Raw genomic sequence first — 20,433 nt, forward strand, 5'->3', positions numbered from 1 at the left:
CATTGTGCAGTCTCCACAATGCTTGTATAATAATCTTTCTGAAGAAAAACTTTGCTGTATCAAAAACCATTGTGCCAAATGTGCTGTACATCAGTTGTACAACTTGAGTGTGAACGTGGCCTTTTTAGACCACATAATCCTCTGTGTGCAGTGAAAACAACGTTTAGGGCTCTATTGAATCTGCATCGTGGAAGTTCAGCTTTACAGCATGATTGAAATTAAACGGCAATGTTCCCACTTTAGTGGAGACTGCATTCATGGTAAACGCTGCATATGTCGGTTCAATCGGAAATGACCTTTACGTTTATATTGCGGAATCTGTAACGCTTCAGCTTTACAGATTGAATAGAGCCCTTAGTCAAACGTACAAGTACACACTGGATTATTTATAGCGATGGCCTTTCGGGGTTTGTTGTTAAATGACAAAGCGACAGGTCTATGGGACTGTATATCACAGCGTAGAGACCGCATTACAAACACATTGACTGGGTTCCAGGATTGCATAATAAAACCCAAGGGAATACTGTCTGTCACTTGCTATGCAGAACTTGCCTCTGGTCTGAGGTTGAACTTGGTGACATTTTTTTTAAATAGGGCCTGTAGAGACAGAGACGGATGCATTGCATTTTTGTATGCTTATACATCCTATTTTGTCTGACTGTGGTCCATGAACAGTTTAACCCTTCTACACTTTTAGACGTATGCCAACGCTGCATTAAGTTTAAGCTGCGTAAAAACTGCACACAACGTAACAGACCTCGGTCATCCCATTATGCCAAAGACTGATGTGTTAGTGACGGCATGCCCAGCGAGGTCACCTTATCAGGTTCATTAGATCACAGCGACCTAACCCCCCAGCTCCCCTCTTCCACTGTTCAGCCACCTCACAACAACACAAACAGAATCCGGAAGATCAGCATCTACGGTCTACACAGACTACGTGCGAGAAGGAGTGAGAGGCTAAAAATAGAAAGACACTTATCAAATGTGCAAAATGTGAACACCGGAGAGTCACAGATGATTCACTCTCCTAGTATTACTGCGACTTAGAAATGTGTAATGTGTTACGACCCACTCTGATTTGATGTTTTATGATTGAATTAAAAGTAAGGAGTAAATGAGTGTCGGTAGGCCAGTTTTTTAAAAAATGTCGTACCTTTTCTTGGCATCTATCGCAATTATCTTTCATTAAACCAGATAAACATACTGTACATCAACTTAGTATATAAAGTATGACAACAGGCAGCCTACATACTGTCTATCAACTCAAAAATGTTCCCCTCCAGACATAGAATCCCTTCACCCACCTGCACAGCATCCTATTATTAGTCTAGGTCAGGATACCTCCACTGAGGATCATCCTCGGTATGTGAGACAAACTGCCGAACACATAAAAGTATGCAGAAAACAAAACACACCTGCTGCCAACCAGGGGTCCTCCCTTGACTGTTGTCTGTTGACCTCGCAGTGTAAACAGCCTGGCCTCTCTCTTTGGTACAGTCTACACGTCAGAGATAAAAAGCTCAAAGCCGACCAAACAAGAAGGAAATCTCTCTTACATTGTACTAGGAATGACTTCAAAATAATGTGACATCAACCAAGGATTTGTGAGGTGAAATGAAATGTGTTCAATATAAGGGGGAATACTCAGACGTTAGATATGATTCTATGTGAGAAAACATTTAATTGCATTCATGTGTTTAAAAGAAACAACTTTGAGTCAATCGGGGTGCATGATGACATTTATAACAAAACAAAAGTTCTCTCCCTTGTTGAAGAATACTGAGCTCATGTCACGTTCTGACCTTAGTTCTTTTGTTATGTCTTTGTTTTAGTATGGTCAGGGCGTGAGTTGGGTGGGTTGTCTATGTCTGACAGACAGCAGAAGATGTACCAGCAAACTGTCAGCATTACAACACAGCCTTGTATAAAGTCAACCTGTCAGGCATCTAGGAATTATTTTTGCACTTTCCCAGATTCTCTATTAAAAGGGGTTGAGAGGAGAACTGAGATGCAGCTGAAAATCGAAGCTGTGTAAAGAAAAACATGGGTTCAACTCTCTCTTGATATGAAAATGTTTGTAAAAATATACCTGATCCAGGGAGAATGTTGATCATTCCCTTGGGGAATCCTGCCCTCGCTGCTAATTCATCAAATTTCACTGCTGTCAATGGAGTCACATGGGGAATGGAGTCCCCTGGGGAAAATAGGAACATTTTGGAATAACCAAAATTATTCAACATGCTAGCTATGTGTTATTTCCAAACATATTTCATATACCTTGACAAATGTTTTCATTTCCATTGCAAAACATTTTGCTACTGTGTGACCTAATGAACATGACCTAGAGAAAAGGTAGTCTGATGGTTGGAGGTATTGGGGGTGCTCCTCAACTGAGCAGGTTTGAGGACCACAGTGTTGCCAGCAGCCAGACAAGCAGACGTGTTCTATGCCAGCATCATCAGAGCATAGTTCCAGGGATTAACAATGGCGCACACTCTGAGAGGTCAAAGGTCAAACAACATGTTTATTCTCAAATTCTGGTGGTGTATGTCACCCAATTAGTTATTTCTTGGTGAAGGAGAGGTTAAGATTGGGCTGAGCCTGGTTGATGGGAATGGTGCAGCCCTGTCGAAAGAAAACTGTGATCACCTTTACACCTGTGCACATCACAAAGTGTTATATTGCTTTAAAAACATATTTATAGCACCTTATAGTCATAGAGCATTATGAAACTGTAGCCTTTAATAAACGAAACTAGGAATGACCGCCCCTCTGTCTGTGATATTCACAGTAGAAGTAGTATTATGATGATGAAGGTAAGGATAATATTCACTTAGGAAGCACCTTATAAGTTGCTATATAGCCTATTGTTGCACAAAATGAAAAATACTGGACAATGGACATTGTGTCCATGTTCCTCTCTCTCTCACCTGGAGCTTGTCACACCAGCCAGTGAAGTAGCAGAAGGTCTGGATGGACATGCCTACATGAGTATGGTGGCCAACTATTCCTGGTGCTCCTCCATCAGATCAGCCAGCCTGAAGGGGTCAGTGAGGGGTCACATGGAACATTTACGACTAAATGAAATACACAGCACCATTCCTAGGTACAAATGTTAACCTTGACCAGTTCATGATTGTGTCAGACAGACAGACAGACCGCTAGCCACCTGAATATTATACTGGTATGAGTATCTGTGTCTAATATACTGACCTGTATATGAGTCTGCCTCTGTCACCGGGGTTCACCTTGTCCCACTCTCCCTCCTCGAACGCCTCCTTGGCAGCCGTCACAGCTCGGTCCAGGTCACTGACTTGAGCCAGAGACACATTACAGACGGCCTAGAGCAGTGGTTCACCAACCTTTTTCGGTGACTGGACCACCAACTGAATTTAGCTCTGCCCGGATTACCCCTGAAGTACCCGCTCATGTGCATTTTACCAATAAGCCTATTGTCTCATGAGTCTTCTCAAGTACCCCCTGTGGATAAGCCAAGTTCCATGGTTGAGAACCACTGAGAGAGAGAGAGAGAGAGAGAGAGAGACACACACTCAATACACTGTCAAAGAGATGTAGTAGCTTTAAAACTACCAGGTTGTCCCTCTGTGGTCAAAGTACCTCTTTATATATATATATATATTATTATTTTTTGTTACCCCCTTTTAATCCCCAATTTCGTAATTTCGATGTTGTGCAACTCCCCAACGGATCCGGGAGAGGCGAAGGTCAAGTCATGCATCCTCCGAAACATGATCCGCCAAGCCGCGCTTCTTAACACCCGGTCACTTAACCCGGAAGTTAGCTGCACCAATGTGTCGGAGGAAACACTGTTCAACTGACGACTGAAGTCAGCCTGCAGGCGCCTTGGCTGCCACATGGACTTGCCCCCCCAGCCCAAACGCTCCCCTAACCCAGACGATGCTGGGCCAATTGTGCGCCGCCATATGGGACTCTGGTCACGGCCGGGATCGAATCCCAGGCTGTAGTGATGCCACAACTCTGCGATGCCTTAGACCTCTGCGTCACTTGGGAGGCTGCAAAGTACCTCTTTTCAAAGAGGACCTGGGTGGATTCGTTTGTCATTGTCAAGGAGCAGATCAAGTAATGGAGGAAAGAGGGACAAATTCCTAATGTATTCAAACTGGCTCTCCTACATCTTCTCTCCCTACCTTTCCTTCTGTGGGGTTGAAGGTCTTGTAGGTCTTCCCACCCTCTGCGTCCACAAACTCCCCATGATGAAGAGCTGGTGGGGCATCCGGATGGTTATGTTGTTGACGTTCTTTTCCACCTGGTTACATTTGTTATGCTAAATAAAGTTGTTCCTATCCTGTGCTACCTAATCCAAAGGCTAAGTGTGCTAGCTACAGTTTTTGCATTTAGAAGCTCTAAATAATATCTTTAGTAATCCTGTTACTAACTGATAGTAGTGCCTTACTAATAAATATACAATCGTTTTACGTACAAATGTAATTTATGTTGAATCCCTTTGTTACTAACGTAAATAGGGCTTTATCCGAGTACTGAGGATGATTTTGGTGGTGATGGCCCAGTGCAGTCAAAAATGTGATTTGTCTGTGTTTTATATGCGTTTCCAGGTTGGAATAATACAGTGAAATTATTGAAATTATGATAATGTAAAAGCTGTTTAAAAGACCACCTGAAATGTCAGCACGTTTCGGTGGGATGGAGTTTTGGCCTGCCTGGTGACGTCACCAGGTGGTAAATTAGTTAATAGACCAATAAGAAAGTTCCAAACCTCTGTGTCAGTAACAGCAGAGATGTTCACAAGTCTTTGAGGTAGAGTCCAAGCAAGTCAAGTCTTTTAGGGCCAAGTCTAAGTCAAGTCTCAAGTCCCTTTTGGCAATGGCTTTCTGCCTGCTGTGGGTTAGGCCTATAAACCTTGTAAATTATTTGAAGAGACTCCCTTGCATTAGTCCATACTTGTATGAAAGAAAGCACACCAGGCACTATTTAAATCAATATAAATGTCATTTTAAAATGTAGACAGTTTACATTAATACAAGTAATTGTTCCGGATATTTAAAAAAAGCTAACATAACACTTTATTTTGTGGCAGACCGTGTCTATATTTCTATTCATTCTGTCACACAAACAGAAAATCTGTAGGTGAGGGAAGATAAATGACAAGCATAAATGTAAACCAAAACGACTGACAACTGTTCAATAACTGCACTACTAAAGTGTCCTTTTTATCAAACATAATGACCTTTATCCCTAAAATATACTTACTGACCTGGACACTTAACAGAAACGCAATTTCCTGTAACAAGTAGTACGTTACGTTCTGTGCCCTTAGGACAGAGAAAATGTATGTTGTAGACAGGTTACATTTCAGAAAGATCAAGTTTGTCAGCGTTCTTGCACTGAGCCTGGCACGATGAGGTCGCATGATGAGGCCTCCATGACTAAACACTCTCTCCACTGGGGCACTGGTGGCAGGCACAGCCAACACTGTCATTGCTACCTGCTTGAGCCTTGGAAAGTCTCTTGCATGGATTCTCCAAAAATCCAAGCAATCAACTTCATTTTCATCAGAAGATACCTCAATATAGCGGAAAAAAATATCTGCTCTGACAGATTACTTTATGTCTCCTTTCTTCTTGCTGATCTTGTTGCGGAGGCCAGAGAACAGTCTAGAGGTTTTGGCAGGTGGTTGTTCTTCTTCTCTACTACTGCTCTCCGTAATGGTGACTTTCCGTGCTTCAGCCAGAACAAGGTCTGAAAAAATGTCATTAAATGATGTATATAATCAAGAATAACAGTATATGGAGAAAAAAAAACCATTATTATTTGATTGCAAGTGACATAGAAAACGTTGCATGTTGCAATGCATTGTACCTACCAATCAGACTCCTTCAATTCAGCTTTATGCTCATGTGGTATGAGGACATTATCATCAAGCCAGAACAGGCAGAAAGATGGGTCCAGCAGTGCAGCCATTATGTATACATTGTCACCAAATGGAAGTTTTGTTGCCTGTTCATCCGAGTGCTCCATTCTGACATTCACAAACACCTCCTGGAATCAGTGTCTGAGTGACCGCTGCAGTACTTTTACAAGACTGACTAGGTGACAACTTGTGCTCAGTATACTTTGCAGATGATAGTTGAGTGACAATACACAAGGAAGGGCAGCACTGAGAGTCACCACAGGGTCCAAAATGTCCACTAGCTCCAATAGCTGGCTCCATTCCCTTGGTGATAAGCAGAGTTCCTTGTGTCCTTGGGAGGATGGAATTCCATCTGGTAGACACATCAGCAGGGATACAACGATTGGCTCCGAACTCAGCTTCAAATGATTCTTTCAGACCACAGGTAGTATGTAGTAAGTTACAAAGTTTAGTTACCTTAGCCAGCAGGCTGTTTATGATTGGTGTTTCCTTTAGTCCATCTCTAATCACTAGTTGTAATGAATGGGCAAAGAACTGTAAGCGCTGTTGCCTGCAGTTGGTTCGGATAGCTTCTACATCAGCATTGTACTCTTCACCAAATTATTCCCATAGGCTGGGGTTATCCACATCATCATCATCATCATCATCATCATGATCATTGCTTACTTTGGGGAAACAAACTGTGAAGGCCTTTTTCATATTTGCAGCGTGATCACATATGATATAAATCTAATTTATGTTTTATGCCAAAATGATCACATATTGCTTCAAATGTATTACTGATTCTTTCCCCAGTGTGTGACCCTGTGAATCTATCACAGCTCAACGGAACTGACTCCAGTCGGGGAGTTTTTTCTCTCTGTCATAGCCATGTAATGGGCCGTTACTCCCATGAAGCCCCTCATGATCATGTCAGTCCATATATCTACAGTGACAGACACTGATTCTGTCTTCTCTAGGGCACTTTTGATTGTAGCCTCTTTGTTCAGTGTTAAGTCATGCAGGCACCTGGTCAACGTGGGCCTACTTACTGGTCTATATTTATAATTTACCACTGACAGGAAATGCCTAAAGTGTGGGTTGTCCACTAAGGACATAGGCAGTTTGCAGGAAATGATCAGGTCTTGCAGTATAGCCTCTGTTATGGCCTTCTGTCCTTCTGTCCCTGCGCTGGCCACCTTTGCAGAATTCAGTGAACCTGCAGAGGAACAAAATGATGGATAGTTGTTGCTGACTTGAGATGGAAGAACAAGGACACAAACAAAATACATACAGTTGAAGTCGGATGTTTACATACTCCAACCTAAGTGTCATTAGAACTCGTTTATCAACCATTCTACAAATTTATTTTTAAGAAACTTTTGGCAAGTCGGTTAGGACATCTGCTTTATGCATGACACAAGTAGTTCTTCCAACAATTATTTACAGACAGATTTCATTTATAATTCACTGTATCACAATTCCAGTGGGTCAGAAGTTTACATACACTAAGTTGACTGTGCCTTTAAACAGCTTGGAAAATTCAAGAAAATGATGTCATGGCTTTAGAAGCTTCTGATAGGCTAATTGACCTCATTTGAGTCAATTGGAGGTGTACCTGAGGATGTATGTCAAGGCCTACCTTCAATGTCAGTGCCTCTTTGGGAAAATCAAAAGAATTCAGCCAAGGCCTTAGAAAGAAATTGTAGACCTCCAAAAGTCTGGTTCATCCTTGGGAGCAATTTCCAAACGCCTGAAGGTACCACGTTCATCTGTTACAAACAATAGTATGCAAGTATAAACGCCATGGGACCACGCAGCCGTCATACCGCTCAGGAAGGAGACGCGGTCTGTCTCCTAGAGATGAACGCACTTTAGTGCGAAAAGTGCAAATCAATCCCAGAACTACAGCAAAGATTCTTGTGAAGATGCTGGAGGAAACAGGTACAAAAGTAACTATATACACAGTAAAACCAGTCCTATATTGACATAACCTGAAAGGCTGCTCAGCAAGGAAGAAGTCCCTGCTTCAAATCCGCCATAAAAAAGCCAGACTACAGTTTGCAACTGCACATGGGGACAAAGATTGTACTTTTTTGGAGAAATATCCGCTGGTCAGATTAAACAAAAATAGAACTGTTATGTTTGGAGGAAAAAGGGGGAGGCTTGCAAGCCAAAGAACACCATCCCAACCGTGAAGCACGGGGGTGGCAGCATCATGTTGTGGGGGTGCCTTGCTGCAGAAGGGACTGGTGCACTTCACAAAATAGATGGCATCATGAGGTTGGCAAATGATGTGGATATATTGAAGCAACATCTCAAGACATCAGTCAGGAAGTTAAAGTTTGGTCGTTAATGGGTCTTCCAAATGGACAATGACCCCAAGCATACTTCCAAAGTTGTGGCAAAATGGCTTAAGGACAATAACGTCAAGGTATTGGAGTGGACATCACAAAGCCCTGACCTCAATCATATAGAGCATTTGTGGGCAGAACTGAAAAAGTGTGTGGAGGCCTACAAACATGGAGGCCTACAAACCTGACTCAGTTACACCAGCTCTGTCAGGAGGAATGGGCCAAAATTCACCCAACTTATTGTGGGAAGCTTGTGGAAGGCTACCCAAAACATTTGACCCAAGTTAAACAATTTAAAGGCAACGCTACCGAATACTAATTGAGTGTATGTAAACTTCTGACCCACTGGGAATGTGATGAAAGAAATAAAAGCTGAAAGAAATCATTATCTCTACTATTATTCTGACACTTCACATTCTTAAAATAAAGTGGTGATCCTAACTGACCAAAGACAGGGAATTTTTACTACGATTAAATGTCAGGAATTGTGAATAACTGAGTTTAAATGTATTTGACTAAGGTGTATGTAAACTTCCGACTTCAACTGTAAACAGTGCACACATATTCATTCGAAAAGAAGCATGCAGTTCAACATGTCTGCATGCACTGCAGTTTATTATGTTTATTCCAAACAGTCCAAAGTCATACCATTAGCATACCCTGAATCAGGACTGAACTGTATTCATAAATGGTGTACAGTACTAGGACAGAAAGGTTATTGACTATATGGAACTACCAGCATCTTAACCAATAGCCAGCGTCATGTCTATCTCTTCTTACATGTGAACCAAAAATATAGGTTGAAAAACGTCAGCGTATTGTCAACCTTTGTTTCCACTCCGGACAACAGGCGGCGGTAGTGCGGTATTGTGTTGCCGTGCACGCACAGTGAAAAAGTATAGCGAGCAGTGTTTACTTCCTGGCAGGGACATTTAACAAGAAGGGTTTCAAAAGAGCTTTAAATTGAAATAAATTGATAATAAAATACTAGTGACAGTGCATTCCCAACATGTCAAAAATACAATTGCTCAATGTGTTTCTGCGTGAGCGATTGATCGCGGCTGCTGTAGAGATATTTGGAGTAGTTGAAAATACGATAGTAGAGTATCAAGAAGAAGTCTCCCGTTCGAAGGAGGAGAACAAACGGTTACAGAACATGTTGGATTTGGTCATGAAACCACAAATAAAGTTACATAGAGCAGGTTTGTAACGACTACTACTTCAACTTAGTGTTTGACTGGCTTGTATCCTACTCTCTTTCACTCCCCTTGCTTGACGTTCCGCGAACTGCAAGCTCACAGTGTGTGTCACTTCTCTTGTCACCTGTTAATCAACTTGCTGGAACCCAATATCTGTGGACAGTTTTGTGTTCGAGACCACTTAAAGCGAGAACGATTCAAGGCCGGAGCGAATCGAGTCCATACGGAGACCGGGTGGGGACGAGAGGTCTGAGACCGAGTCAAGACCGAGACCAGAAAAATGCGAGTCCAATTAATGATCATGACTGTAATTTTGTAAAATCGTCACCATGATAAGAGTTCAAAATGTTTAGTATTTGTTAATATTTCCGAAGAACATATGGGTTCTTTAGACAATAAGAATGCTGAAAAAATGCATGCTGAGGGAAAAAGAGCCACTCTACAAATGTTTACTAACCCAAACAGTGGGGAACAATGAGGGCCTGCTCTGCTTTCAGAAAGGCTAAGGATTTATAAAATCATTATTATTATCAATTATGTTTTTTGAATCTTTTCAGTTTGTTAGAAAGGAAAGGGTTAACCGACGAGAAAAATCCTGACTCAAACTTTTTTCTTTGGTGGTCTCTGGGGGAGATAAATTTAGCTAACTAAGTCAGCTAGGCCAATGTAGCTGACTTGCCTAGTTATGGATGTCACATTTCCAACATGTCAAATTGTAAAATTTCTGCCCTGCTAGAGTTGCCCCGGTCAATTGTGCTCTCATTGTGAACTGGAAATGTCTAGAAGCAACAACTCTCAGCCGTGAAGTGGTAGGTCACACAAGCTCACAGAATGGGACCGCTGAAGTGCGAAGCACAAACATTGTCTGTCCTCGGTTGCAACACTCACCACCAAGTTCCAAACTGCTTCTGGAAGCAACGTCAGCACAAGAACTGTTCGTCTGGAGCTTCATGAAGTGGGTTGCCATGACCGAAAAGCCGAACACAAGCCTAAGATCAGTGGTGTTAAACTCGCCGCCATTGGACTCTCTGGAGTGATGAATCGCGCTTCACCATCTGGCAGTCCGATGGACGAATCTGTGTTTGGTGGATGCCAGGAAAATGCTACCTGTCCCAATGCATAGTGCCAACTGTAAAGTTTGGTGGATGAATAATGGTCTGGGGATGTTTTTCATGGTTTTGGCTAGGCCTTTTAGTTCCAGTGAAGGCAAATCTTAATGCTACAGCATACAATGACATTCTAGACGATTCTGTTCCTCCAACGATTCTGTGAGCGCGCAACTTTACAACAATTTCCCCCACTCTACTAGCAAGTCAAGGGAATTTTAACAAAGTTTGAGGGATATTTTTCAATGAAAGTAAAGGACTGTAATGTTACCAGTACACTATGTACTATGTACTATGGCCTCACAACGTGCTTTTATGCACCAACTGAATTGAAGCTGATCATTTAGATTTTTTTACTCCGCTGGTCTCAGTAAGATATATTAATATGGCTCTCTGTTGACTAACATTTATTTGCCTTTCCTTCCCTCCAGAACCTAGGCATCATGTCTCAGAAGAGGAAATGAAGGGCGTCAGTCTGCGGGAAGAAAGTTCAGAGCCCGCACAAAGTACAGTGGAACAGGACTTCAGGACGAGACTGGTAGAAGAGCAACTGCAAGGGCCTGAGTCTCATAGTCATAACATAGAGTTTGTATTCACTCCTCCTTGTGTGAAAAGTGGGTTTGAACAGGACCCTTGGCCCTCGCACCTTTTTAAAACCCAGATTGTGGAGGACAATGAGATTAATAATCTGTCGAGTACCCTAGTGGAACACATGAAAACAGAACCTGATGGAGAGGGCTACGGAGTACCAACGAGTGACCCACAGTTAATGTTTGCAGTAAACGCACACTGTTCTGCAGCTCCGAGTGAAAACATGAGCCCCCTGCAACGGAAAACAAAGAGAGGACGACCATTTAGGCATATAGGAACACTGTCTGAATTTATGAAGAGACGCGCTTCATACGAGCGATTTCGATGCCATGTCTGTGGAAAGGGGTTCCCAGCCAGGAAGGGTCTGGGAGACCACATGACGACTCATACAGGGGAGAGGCCACACAGCTGTCACCTTTGTGGGAAAGGTTTCAAAGTGAAGAGTCATCTGAACGAGCATATCAGGGTTCACACAGGAGAGAAACCGTTTGTCTGCCCAGTCTGCGGGAAAGCGTTCAGGCAGGACGCTCATATGAAAGGACATTTGAGGAGGACTCACAAGGAGAACCCATACCGATGCCATGACTGTGGCGAAAGCTTCAGTCAGATGGGAGAGCTGCAAGTGCATAGGACAGTGGCCTGTGGTCCGATTGTCCTGGGCCTTTGACGTTACTGTCCTTTCCCTGATGCCTTTGGTGACACAGACGTTTTAGTCTGGCAGTCATGATAAGGACAATTGAAATGTGTTATTGAAGGAAAAAAGGAAGCATAATCTGTCCACAGAGTAAGAAAGGTTTGAGGGCGAAGCTCCTATCTTAGCTAAAATTCATAAATGGGAGGGCATTTCTAGAAAGCATGTAGCCTGTGGTTGGTTGTCTGTACAGTGCTGTGGAAAAGTATTTGCCCCATTTCCAATTTTCTCTACTGAATGTTATCAGATCTTCAACCAAAATCTGATATTAGATGACAGGAACCTGAGTGAACAATTTTTATATGTATATTTATTTTATATATATATATATATACATAAAAGTATGTGGACACCCTTTCAAATTAGTGGATTCGGCTATTTCAGCCACACTTGTTGCTGACAGGTGTATAAAAATCCCATACTGAAGAGCCCAGTGACTTTCAATGTGGCACCGCCATAGCTGCCCTGTAAGTGCTGTTCTTGTGAAGTGGGAACGGAACAACAATGGCTCAGCCGCGAAGTGGTAGGCCACGCAAGCTCACAGAACGGGGCCGCCGAGTGCTGAAGTGTGTAAAAAATCATCTGTCCTTGGTTGCAACACTCACTACTGAGTTCCAAACTGCTTCTGGAAAAAAAACGTCAACACAAGAACCGTTCGTCGGGAGCTTCATGAAATGGGTTTCCATGGCCGAACAGCCGCACACAAGCCTAAGATCACCATGCGCAATGCCAATCATCGTCTGGAGTGGTGTAAAGCTCGCCGCCATTGGACTCTGGAGCAGTGGAAATGCGTTCTTTGGAGTGATAAATCACACTTCACCATCTGGCAGTCCAATGGACAAATCTTGGTTTGGCAGATGCCAGGAGAACGCTACCTTCCCCAATGCATAGTACCAGCTGTGAAGTTTGGTGTAGGAGGAATAGTGGTCTGGAGCTGTTTTTCATGGTTCGGACTAGGCCTCTTAGTTCCAGTGAAGGGAAATCTCAACGCTACAGCGTCCAGTAACATTCTATATGATTCTGTGCCTCCAACTTTGCGGGCAACAGTTTGGGGAAGGCCCTTTCCTGTTTCAACATGACAATGCCCCCGTGCGCAAAGCAAGGTCCATACAGAAATGGTTTGTCGACATGGTGTGGAAGAACTTGACTGGCCTGCACAGAGCCCTAAGCTCAACCCCATTGAACACCTTTGGGATGAATTGGAACACCGACTGCGAGCCAGGCCTAATCGCCAAACATCAGTGCCTGACCTCACAAATGCTCTTGTGGCTAAATGGAAGCAAGTCCCTGCAGCAATGTTCCAACATCTAGTGGAAAGCCTTCTCAGAAGAGTGGAGGCTGTTGTAGCAGCAAATGTCCATGATTTTGGAATGAGATGTTCGACGTGCAGGTGTCCACATAAATTTATGAAATACACTACATGGCACAAATGTATGTAACACCCAATGCTCCTGTGTGAGAAAGTAATTGACCCCTTGCACTCAATAACTCACCTTTAACTGCAATGACTCCAACCAAATGCTTCCTGTTAGTTGATCAGTCTCTAACGTCGCTGTGGAGGAGTTTTGGCCCACTCTTCCATGCAGAACTGCTTTAACTCGGTGACATTTGTGGATTTTCAAGCATTGAACTGCTTGTTCAAGTCCTGCCACAACCTCTCAATTGGGATTAGGCCTGGACTTAACTTCAAATGTGTTGCTTTTTAGCCATTTTCATGCAGACTTGATTGTGTGTTTTAGATCTTTGTCTTGCTGCATGACCCAGCTGCGTTTCAGCTTCAGCACACAGCCGGATGGCCTGACATTCTCCTGTAGAATTCTCTGATACAGAGCTGAATTGAATCCAAAACGCACAAGTCTAAAACAACCAGTTATTGTGTGTAAGGGGGCAATGACTTTTTCACACAGGGGAACCGGGTGTTGCATAACTTTATTAATAACACAACAAATATATACTTATTTGTAAATTCAGGTTCCCTTTATCTAATATTAGGTTTTGGCTGAAGATCTGATAACATTCAGTTCCCCCAAAAATGAGAGAGAATCAGAAAGGGGTCAAATACTTTTTCACGGCACTGTAGGTGGTTCTCCATCCAATCTTTTTAAGCGAGTAAAGTCCGTTGGGGAAGAAATATGTCACGACAGCCCTGATGGAAGCAGCTAATTTGTCGGTACAGTTAACTTTCCAAATGTCGACACATGCTATACAGAGTGGGATCTTTTTGTGTCGGTAAAGTAAATTATGCAACAAATGGCGCTGGAAACGCCTTTATGCTCAAATATATCGAAGTAAAAGTCACAAGATGATATGTTCTGTGGTCCTGCCACTGCGACTCAAAAAGCATGTATTTTATTAGGCTACAGATTCAATAAATGATGAACTTCACAGGCTGGTGAAAGTGCACAGTGATGAGCTTGATCAGTTCCAATAAATATAGACCGTCTTAAACTCTTATTCTGGTCACATGATGATCGATGCTTGGCTGTTTGACAAATCGAGGTAATCTCGCTCTTTTGTCCATACTAATCTCACCATGTAGGAAAGCCTACCTGCACTGTATCTGCAAGCTGTTGGCTAGAGTACACGTGCCAAGACCAGAGTGTGCACATAAGCTATATAACGCAATTTTATTTTTGACAAAACCATCACTAGAGTTGAAAATGCAATGGAAACCCATTCAACTTGTATTTTTAATTCAGTTCATGGGAATTTAACCACACTATTTGTCTATTTTATGTCCACTACGTTATCCGCAACAAATCAATTTTATGTAAACATCTCTGGTGGGAAAGTTTTTGAATATTCACATGAAAATCTGTCGCCAATTGGATGGAAACCTAGCTAGTGAGTTCCATGAGGAAAAAGGAAAAAGTCCATGTAACTAGTTCTCTGGTACCTTGTATTGTATCTATCATTTATAGACCGTCTATAGACCGTCTTAAACGGAGCACTTCAAGGTAGTCAAACAGATGGATATCCATAGCTTGGAGGGAGTCACTAATGGAGTGCATATCACTGTCTAATATATTTTTAAAAATCTGTACATCTTGGATGTCATTCTCTTCCCTATCTGTGGAAGACAGGGGTTTATATATTTAAAATGTAAACAACGTAGCCTAACATTTGACTTACACCTATTCAAAGAATGCCAGTTCTCAATCTGACCGCTACAGTATATTAGGAAAATATGACATATTATTGAAAGGGAATTAACTTGCTGTATGTTTACCAATTCAACTATGGAGGGAACGTCATTACCGATATGTTCACTGAAAGGGTGTTTTCAGACAGACTTCAAATTTGACTTTACTGTCCAAACACGCATGCAGGGTAACTTTATAAATAGCTATAGCAAGTCCTATCTATTGCAGCATGATTTTGGGCAATGTTAAAACTCCAGGGTTGTGTTCATTAGTGCACACGACGGAAAACATTTAACAATTTAATGTAAAAGAAATTAAATACATTACTGAAATGTTGATTCATGTTAACTGTCCCTGTAAAAATAAACTCAATCAAGTAAAGTAAAACAAATTAGTATTTCTTATTGAACAAGACTAGGTAGTCCCTCCATTTTAGTACATTTTCTTCAGTGTGATGCCTAATGAACACAACTAGATTCCCCTCGTTTTTACAATGAGTCACGTGAAGTTTGTATACAGGAAGGAGGTCCCCATAATTTGTAGACTCCTGAGTGGCGCAGCGGTCTAAGGGATTGCATCTCAGTGCTAGAGGCATCACTACAGACTCTGGTTTGATTCCAGGGTGTATCACAACTGCCCGTGATTGGGAGTCCCATAGGGCGGTGCACAATTAGGGTTTGGCCGGGGTAGGCCGTCATTGTAAATAAGAATTTGTTCTTAACTGACTTACCTAGTTAATAAAGATAAACTAATTGAATTTAGCTCCACTTGTAGTACAGTTATATGACCAGTAGAGGTCAGAAAAGCCCATCTTTCTTTCAAAGAGTGGTAGAGACGAGTACTGTATTTCCCCTATCTAGACTGAGACCATGTGTAGTAGACTTGGGTCAAAACTCTTGGGCAAATAAACCCCTTTGTTGCAGCACTCATTCTGGGCTTGGATACATCACGTCTGCATATAAACCCTGTGTGGTTTCCAGCTCTATAAACCATGTGTGGTTTGCAGCTCAATAGCATATCTTAGAAATACAGCTAGTCTTAATACTCATGTTGGGCAATTCAGGTGGATGAGTGTGTTTCATATGATTGTGTTTTGCTTTTTGTGTTCTGTGTTTGCTTTTCATGCATTGTGTAATTGAGGTGTATACAGATATGTATAGTATAATTGTTGTTTATTGATGTGTTCATGCATCTGCAAAAGAAACCGTGGTCTTAGTGCTTAAATAAAGGTAAAAAATAAAACAAAATAAAAAATGAAAATGCACAAAAAGCGTATTTCTCTCAAATTTTGTGCACAAATTTGTTTACACCCTGTTAGTGTGCATTTCTCCTTTGCCAAGATAATCCATCTACCTGACAGGTGCAGCATATCAAGAAGCTGATTAAACAACATGATCATTACACAGGTGCACCGGGGACAATAAAATACCGCTCTAAAATGTGCAGTTTTGTTACACAACACAATGCCACGCTACCATAAGCCACCTCCAACGTCATTTTAGAGAATTTGGCAGTACGTCCAACTGACCTCACAACTGTAGACTACGCCAGCCAAGGACCTTATCCGGCTTCTTCACCTGCGGGATGCTCTGAGATGAGCCACCCGGACAACTAATGAAACTGGGTTTGTACAACCAAAGAATTTCTGCACAAACCGTCGGAAACTGTCTCAGGGGAGCTCATCTGCGTGCTTGTCATCCTCACCAGGGTCTTGACCTGACTGCAGTTCGGCGTTGTAGTCGACTTCAGTGTGCAAATGCTCACCTTCAATGGCCACTGGCACGCTGGAGAAGTGTGCTTCTCACGGATGAATCCCGGTTTCAACTGTACCGGGCAGATAGCAGACAGTGTGTATGGCGTTGCGTGGGCGAGCGGTTTGCTGATGTCAACATTGTGAACAGAGTGCCCCATGGTGGCGGGGGGTTATGGTATGGGCAGGCATAACCTACAGACAACGAACAGTATTGCATTTTATCGATGGCAATTTGAATACACAGAGATACTGTGATGAGATCCTGAGGCCCGTTGTCGTGCCATTCATCTGCCTCCATCACCTCATGTTTCAGCATGATAATGCATGGCTCCATGTCGCAAGGATCTGTACACAATTTCTGGAAGCTGTAAATATTCCAGTTCTTCCATGGCCTGCATACTCACCAGACATGTCACCCATTGAGTATGCTTGGGATGCTCTGAGCCAACGAGTACGACATCGTGTTCCAGTTCCCGCCAATATCCAGCAACTTCGCACAGACGTTGAAGAAAAATGGGACAACAAATCAACAGCCTGATCAACTATATGCGAAGGAGATGTCTTGCTACATGAGGCAAATGGTAGCCACACCAGACTGACTGGTTTTCTGATCCACGCCCCTAACTTTTTTTAAGGCATTTGTGACCAGATACATATGTGTGTTCCCAGTGATGTGAAATCCATAGATTAGGGCTTAATTCATTTCCATTGACTGATTTCCTTATATGAACTGTAACTCAGTCAAATCTTTGAAATTGTTGCATGTTGCGTTAATATTTTTGTTCAGTGTAGTATGACATGCATATTTCTCTCCCTGTGCGGTACTCACAATTTGATATGCTGAACAATTGAATGTGTAAACAGTTCTACTATGGGGTTGTCTGATTTTGCTGTTGCTTCTCGTGTTGTTGGCTGTTGAAAAATAAAATGTGGACAACAATTTTTCCTTAGATAATTCAAATAACCATAGGTGCCCGGGTCTTGGACCCGGTGGGACCCGGCCCAATTTCCCTGCTTCCACTTCCACACACACACACACACACACACACACACACACACACACACACACACACACACACACACACACAAATCTCCAACCCTTTGTGATGCAGCCCTCTGACCCCAAAATTCTCTTTCAACATTTCCCATAAACTGATGCAACACTAACAAACTCTCACTCACACTGGCCCCAATATTTCCTAACTTCCTTGACTCACAATCTCTGAACCCTTCTCTCTATCCCCTGACTCTTTCTCTCAGTTGCTCCTAGAGAATACATAACACCTCACAGAGAGCTTTCCAGCGCAGGCCTAAGGTTCGACTGGAAAACATCCAAAGTTATTTCTCCTGCCAGGAGAAATAACTGGGGGGGGGGGGGAACAGCCAGAATCAGTGCGGGATCCAGCCCCAAGAGATTGCAGGGAATGAACGCCACTGAAACTATGCCATGATAGTCCTGATCTCAAGGCCAGGTAATACAGCATGTCTACATGCAGGGATGCTACATAGGCCTACGTTTAAATCCAAAAAGTTAGAAACGAATGCCCTCAGAAAGATTTGGAAGTTTTTTTTGTATTTGCAAAAACAAACAGGGTTTCTTCTTCCAAAGCATAGGGCCAAAGTAAAATGTCGGAAGCCTTTAAAAAAAAATTTTTTTTAAAGAGACAATCTATGGTAGCAACCCTGGTAATAAAATGTATGTCTAAATAACATTTGTGTAATGTTAGGCGACTTACCGTCTTGCCGTCGTGTCCAAACTGCACCAGGCCTGCCTTAGTGACCAGACCGGGTCGACTGACACCAGGGATCTCCAGGGGTTGTCCGTTAGCAGCCGCACCGTTGTCAACCAGAGTGGAGCCGTAGAACGTCACAATCTAGAAGGGAGACAGTAGGAGAGACCACAGTGAAATTAGCCTTTTGAGTGCACCACAGTTTGTATTTATTAGGGATCCACATTAGCTGCTGCCAAGGCAAAATGAAGGCAGTTTATACAATTAAAACATTACAATACATTCAGACTGTGTGCCCTCAGCCCCCTACTCCACCACTACCACATATATACAGTTCAAAATCCATGTGTACGTGTGTGTATAGTGCGTATGTTATCGTGTATGTGTGTATGCATGTATCTGTGCCTACGTTTGTGTTGCTTCACAGTCCCCGCTGTTCCATAAGGTGTTTTTTAAAATCTAATTTTACTGCTTGCATGAGTTACTTGATGTGGAATAGAGTTCCATGTAGTCACGGCTCTATGCAGTACTGTGAACCTCCCATAGTCTGTTCTGGACTTGGGGACTGTGAAGAGACCTCTTGCGGCATGTCTTGTGGGGTATGCATGGGTGTCCGAGCTGTGCGCCAGTAGTTCAAACAGACAGCTCGGTGCATTCATCATGTCAATACCTCTCATAAATACAAGCAGTGATGAAGTCAATCTCTCCTCCACTTTGAGCCAGGAGAGATTGACATCGATGTTATTAATATTAGCTCTCTGTGTACATCCAAGGGCCAGCCGTGCTGCCCTGTTCTGAAACAATTGCAATTTTCCTGTCCTTTTTTTGTGGCACCTGACCACACAACTGAACAGTAGTCCAGGTGTGACAAAACTAGGGCCTGTAGGACCTGCCTTGTTGACAGTGCTGTCAAGAAGGTAGAGCAGCACCTTACAATGGACATACTTCTCCCCATCTTAGCTACTGTTGTATCAATACATTTTGACCATGACAGTTTTACAATCCAGGGTAACTCAAAGCAGTTTAGTCTCCTCAACTTACTCAAATGTTTTATTTACAACAAGATTTAGTTGAGGTTTAGATAGTGGCCTCCTTTCCTTTTCTTCTTTACCTCATCTGCACTGATGTCACTGAACTGCACAGGTGAGACCGTGGCAATATTCTTACCTGTCCATCAACCTCCACTCAGGCGCCAGGCACTTTCCTCTGATCCAGTTGCGTAGGGCCGCCGTAGACTGGTTCCAGTCTATCTACAGGCAAACATCGACCGCAAGTCTTTTTTAGCATTATTTATTAGCTGCAATCAACTTAGACACACACATTATCTGAATCAAATTATGGGAAATACGTCGTCCCAAACATGTCATCTCAAACATAGTATTACAGGAGTACTTTAGTGGTTCACTGTTCTTGTGAGTTGAAGATAATGTTAGATGGCAGGAGCAGAGCATCGGTCCTTGGTCAGGGTCAGGCCTTCCTTGGTGTTGTCTTTCTTCCGAATCCTGTGATGGAAAATGTTATCTTGTGAAGTGACAGTCTTGCAAATGTTAATCTTGTCTTAGTGTCATAAATAATCATTGGTTCCTGCCTGTGCTTGGTAAAGATATTGGGGGGGGGGGCACATAACCAGAATGAATATGGTATATAAGTTAAGATGGAGAACGGTGCCGGACACATGCCGGAACCAACTCTATGAACTATGCCTATGCAACATGTCTGTAGGCAGTATGTAAGATAACGTTTAGATCTATAACCTTATCTAGGGGTTCTGTCCACCACCGCCCGTTGATCTACAGGTAGTGAGCACTGACAGGAGAATCCGTTGAAAAGTTTGAGAGGGTAACAGTTGAGATGGGTGAGGGTTGCAACAATGTTCATTGATGCCCCCTCTTCGTGAAAATTATATGTGTACCTCGTGGGCTGCTGCGCTGTGATCGTTGCTGGTGGTGTGGATGTGAATACCTGAGATGTAT

General features: G+C 42.7%; 1 protein-coding gene and 1 long non-coding RNA gene across 2 annotated transcripts; one reads left to right on the forward strand and one right to left on the reverse strand.

The window, feature by feature from the left end:
• Window positions 1–4,973: 4,973 nt before the first annotated feature.
• On the reverse strand, window positions 4,974–19,966 carry LOC116374384 (uncharacterized). Its single transcript, XR_004210292.1, has 5 exons — window positions 19,853–19,966; window positions 19,628–19,710; window positions 18,467–18,604; window positions 5,867–7,112; window positions 4,974–5,742 (listed from the first exon to the last, which is right to left on the reverse strand). It is a non-coding gene; the product is annotated as an uncharacterized LOC116374384 (long non-coding RNA).
• LOC109898185 (zinc finger protein 567-like) lies at window positions 9,142–14,186 on the forward strand. The gene is made up of 2 exons (XM_020493086.2): window positions 9,142–9,449; window positions 10,984–14,186. Exons 1-2 carry the CDS (start codon window positions 9,257–9,259, stop codon window positions 11,808–11,810), a joined length of 1,020 nt encoding a protein of 339 aa, XP_020348675.1. The 5' UTR covers window positions 9,142–9,256; the 3' UTR covers window positions 11,811–14,186.
• Window positions 19,967–20,433: the final 467 nt, after the last annotated feature.

Source organism: Oncorhynchus kisutch, linkage group LG1 (genome assembly GCF_002021735.2).
Source record: "Oncorhynchus kisutch isolate 150728-3 linkage group LG1, Okis_V2, whole genome shotgun sequence".
Classification (NCBI taxonomy): Eukaryota; Metazoa; Chordata; class Actinopteri; order Salmoniformes; family Salmonidae; genus Oncorhynchus; species Oncorhynchus kisutch.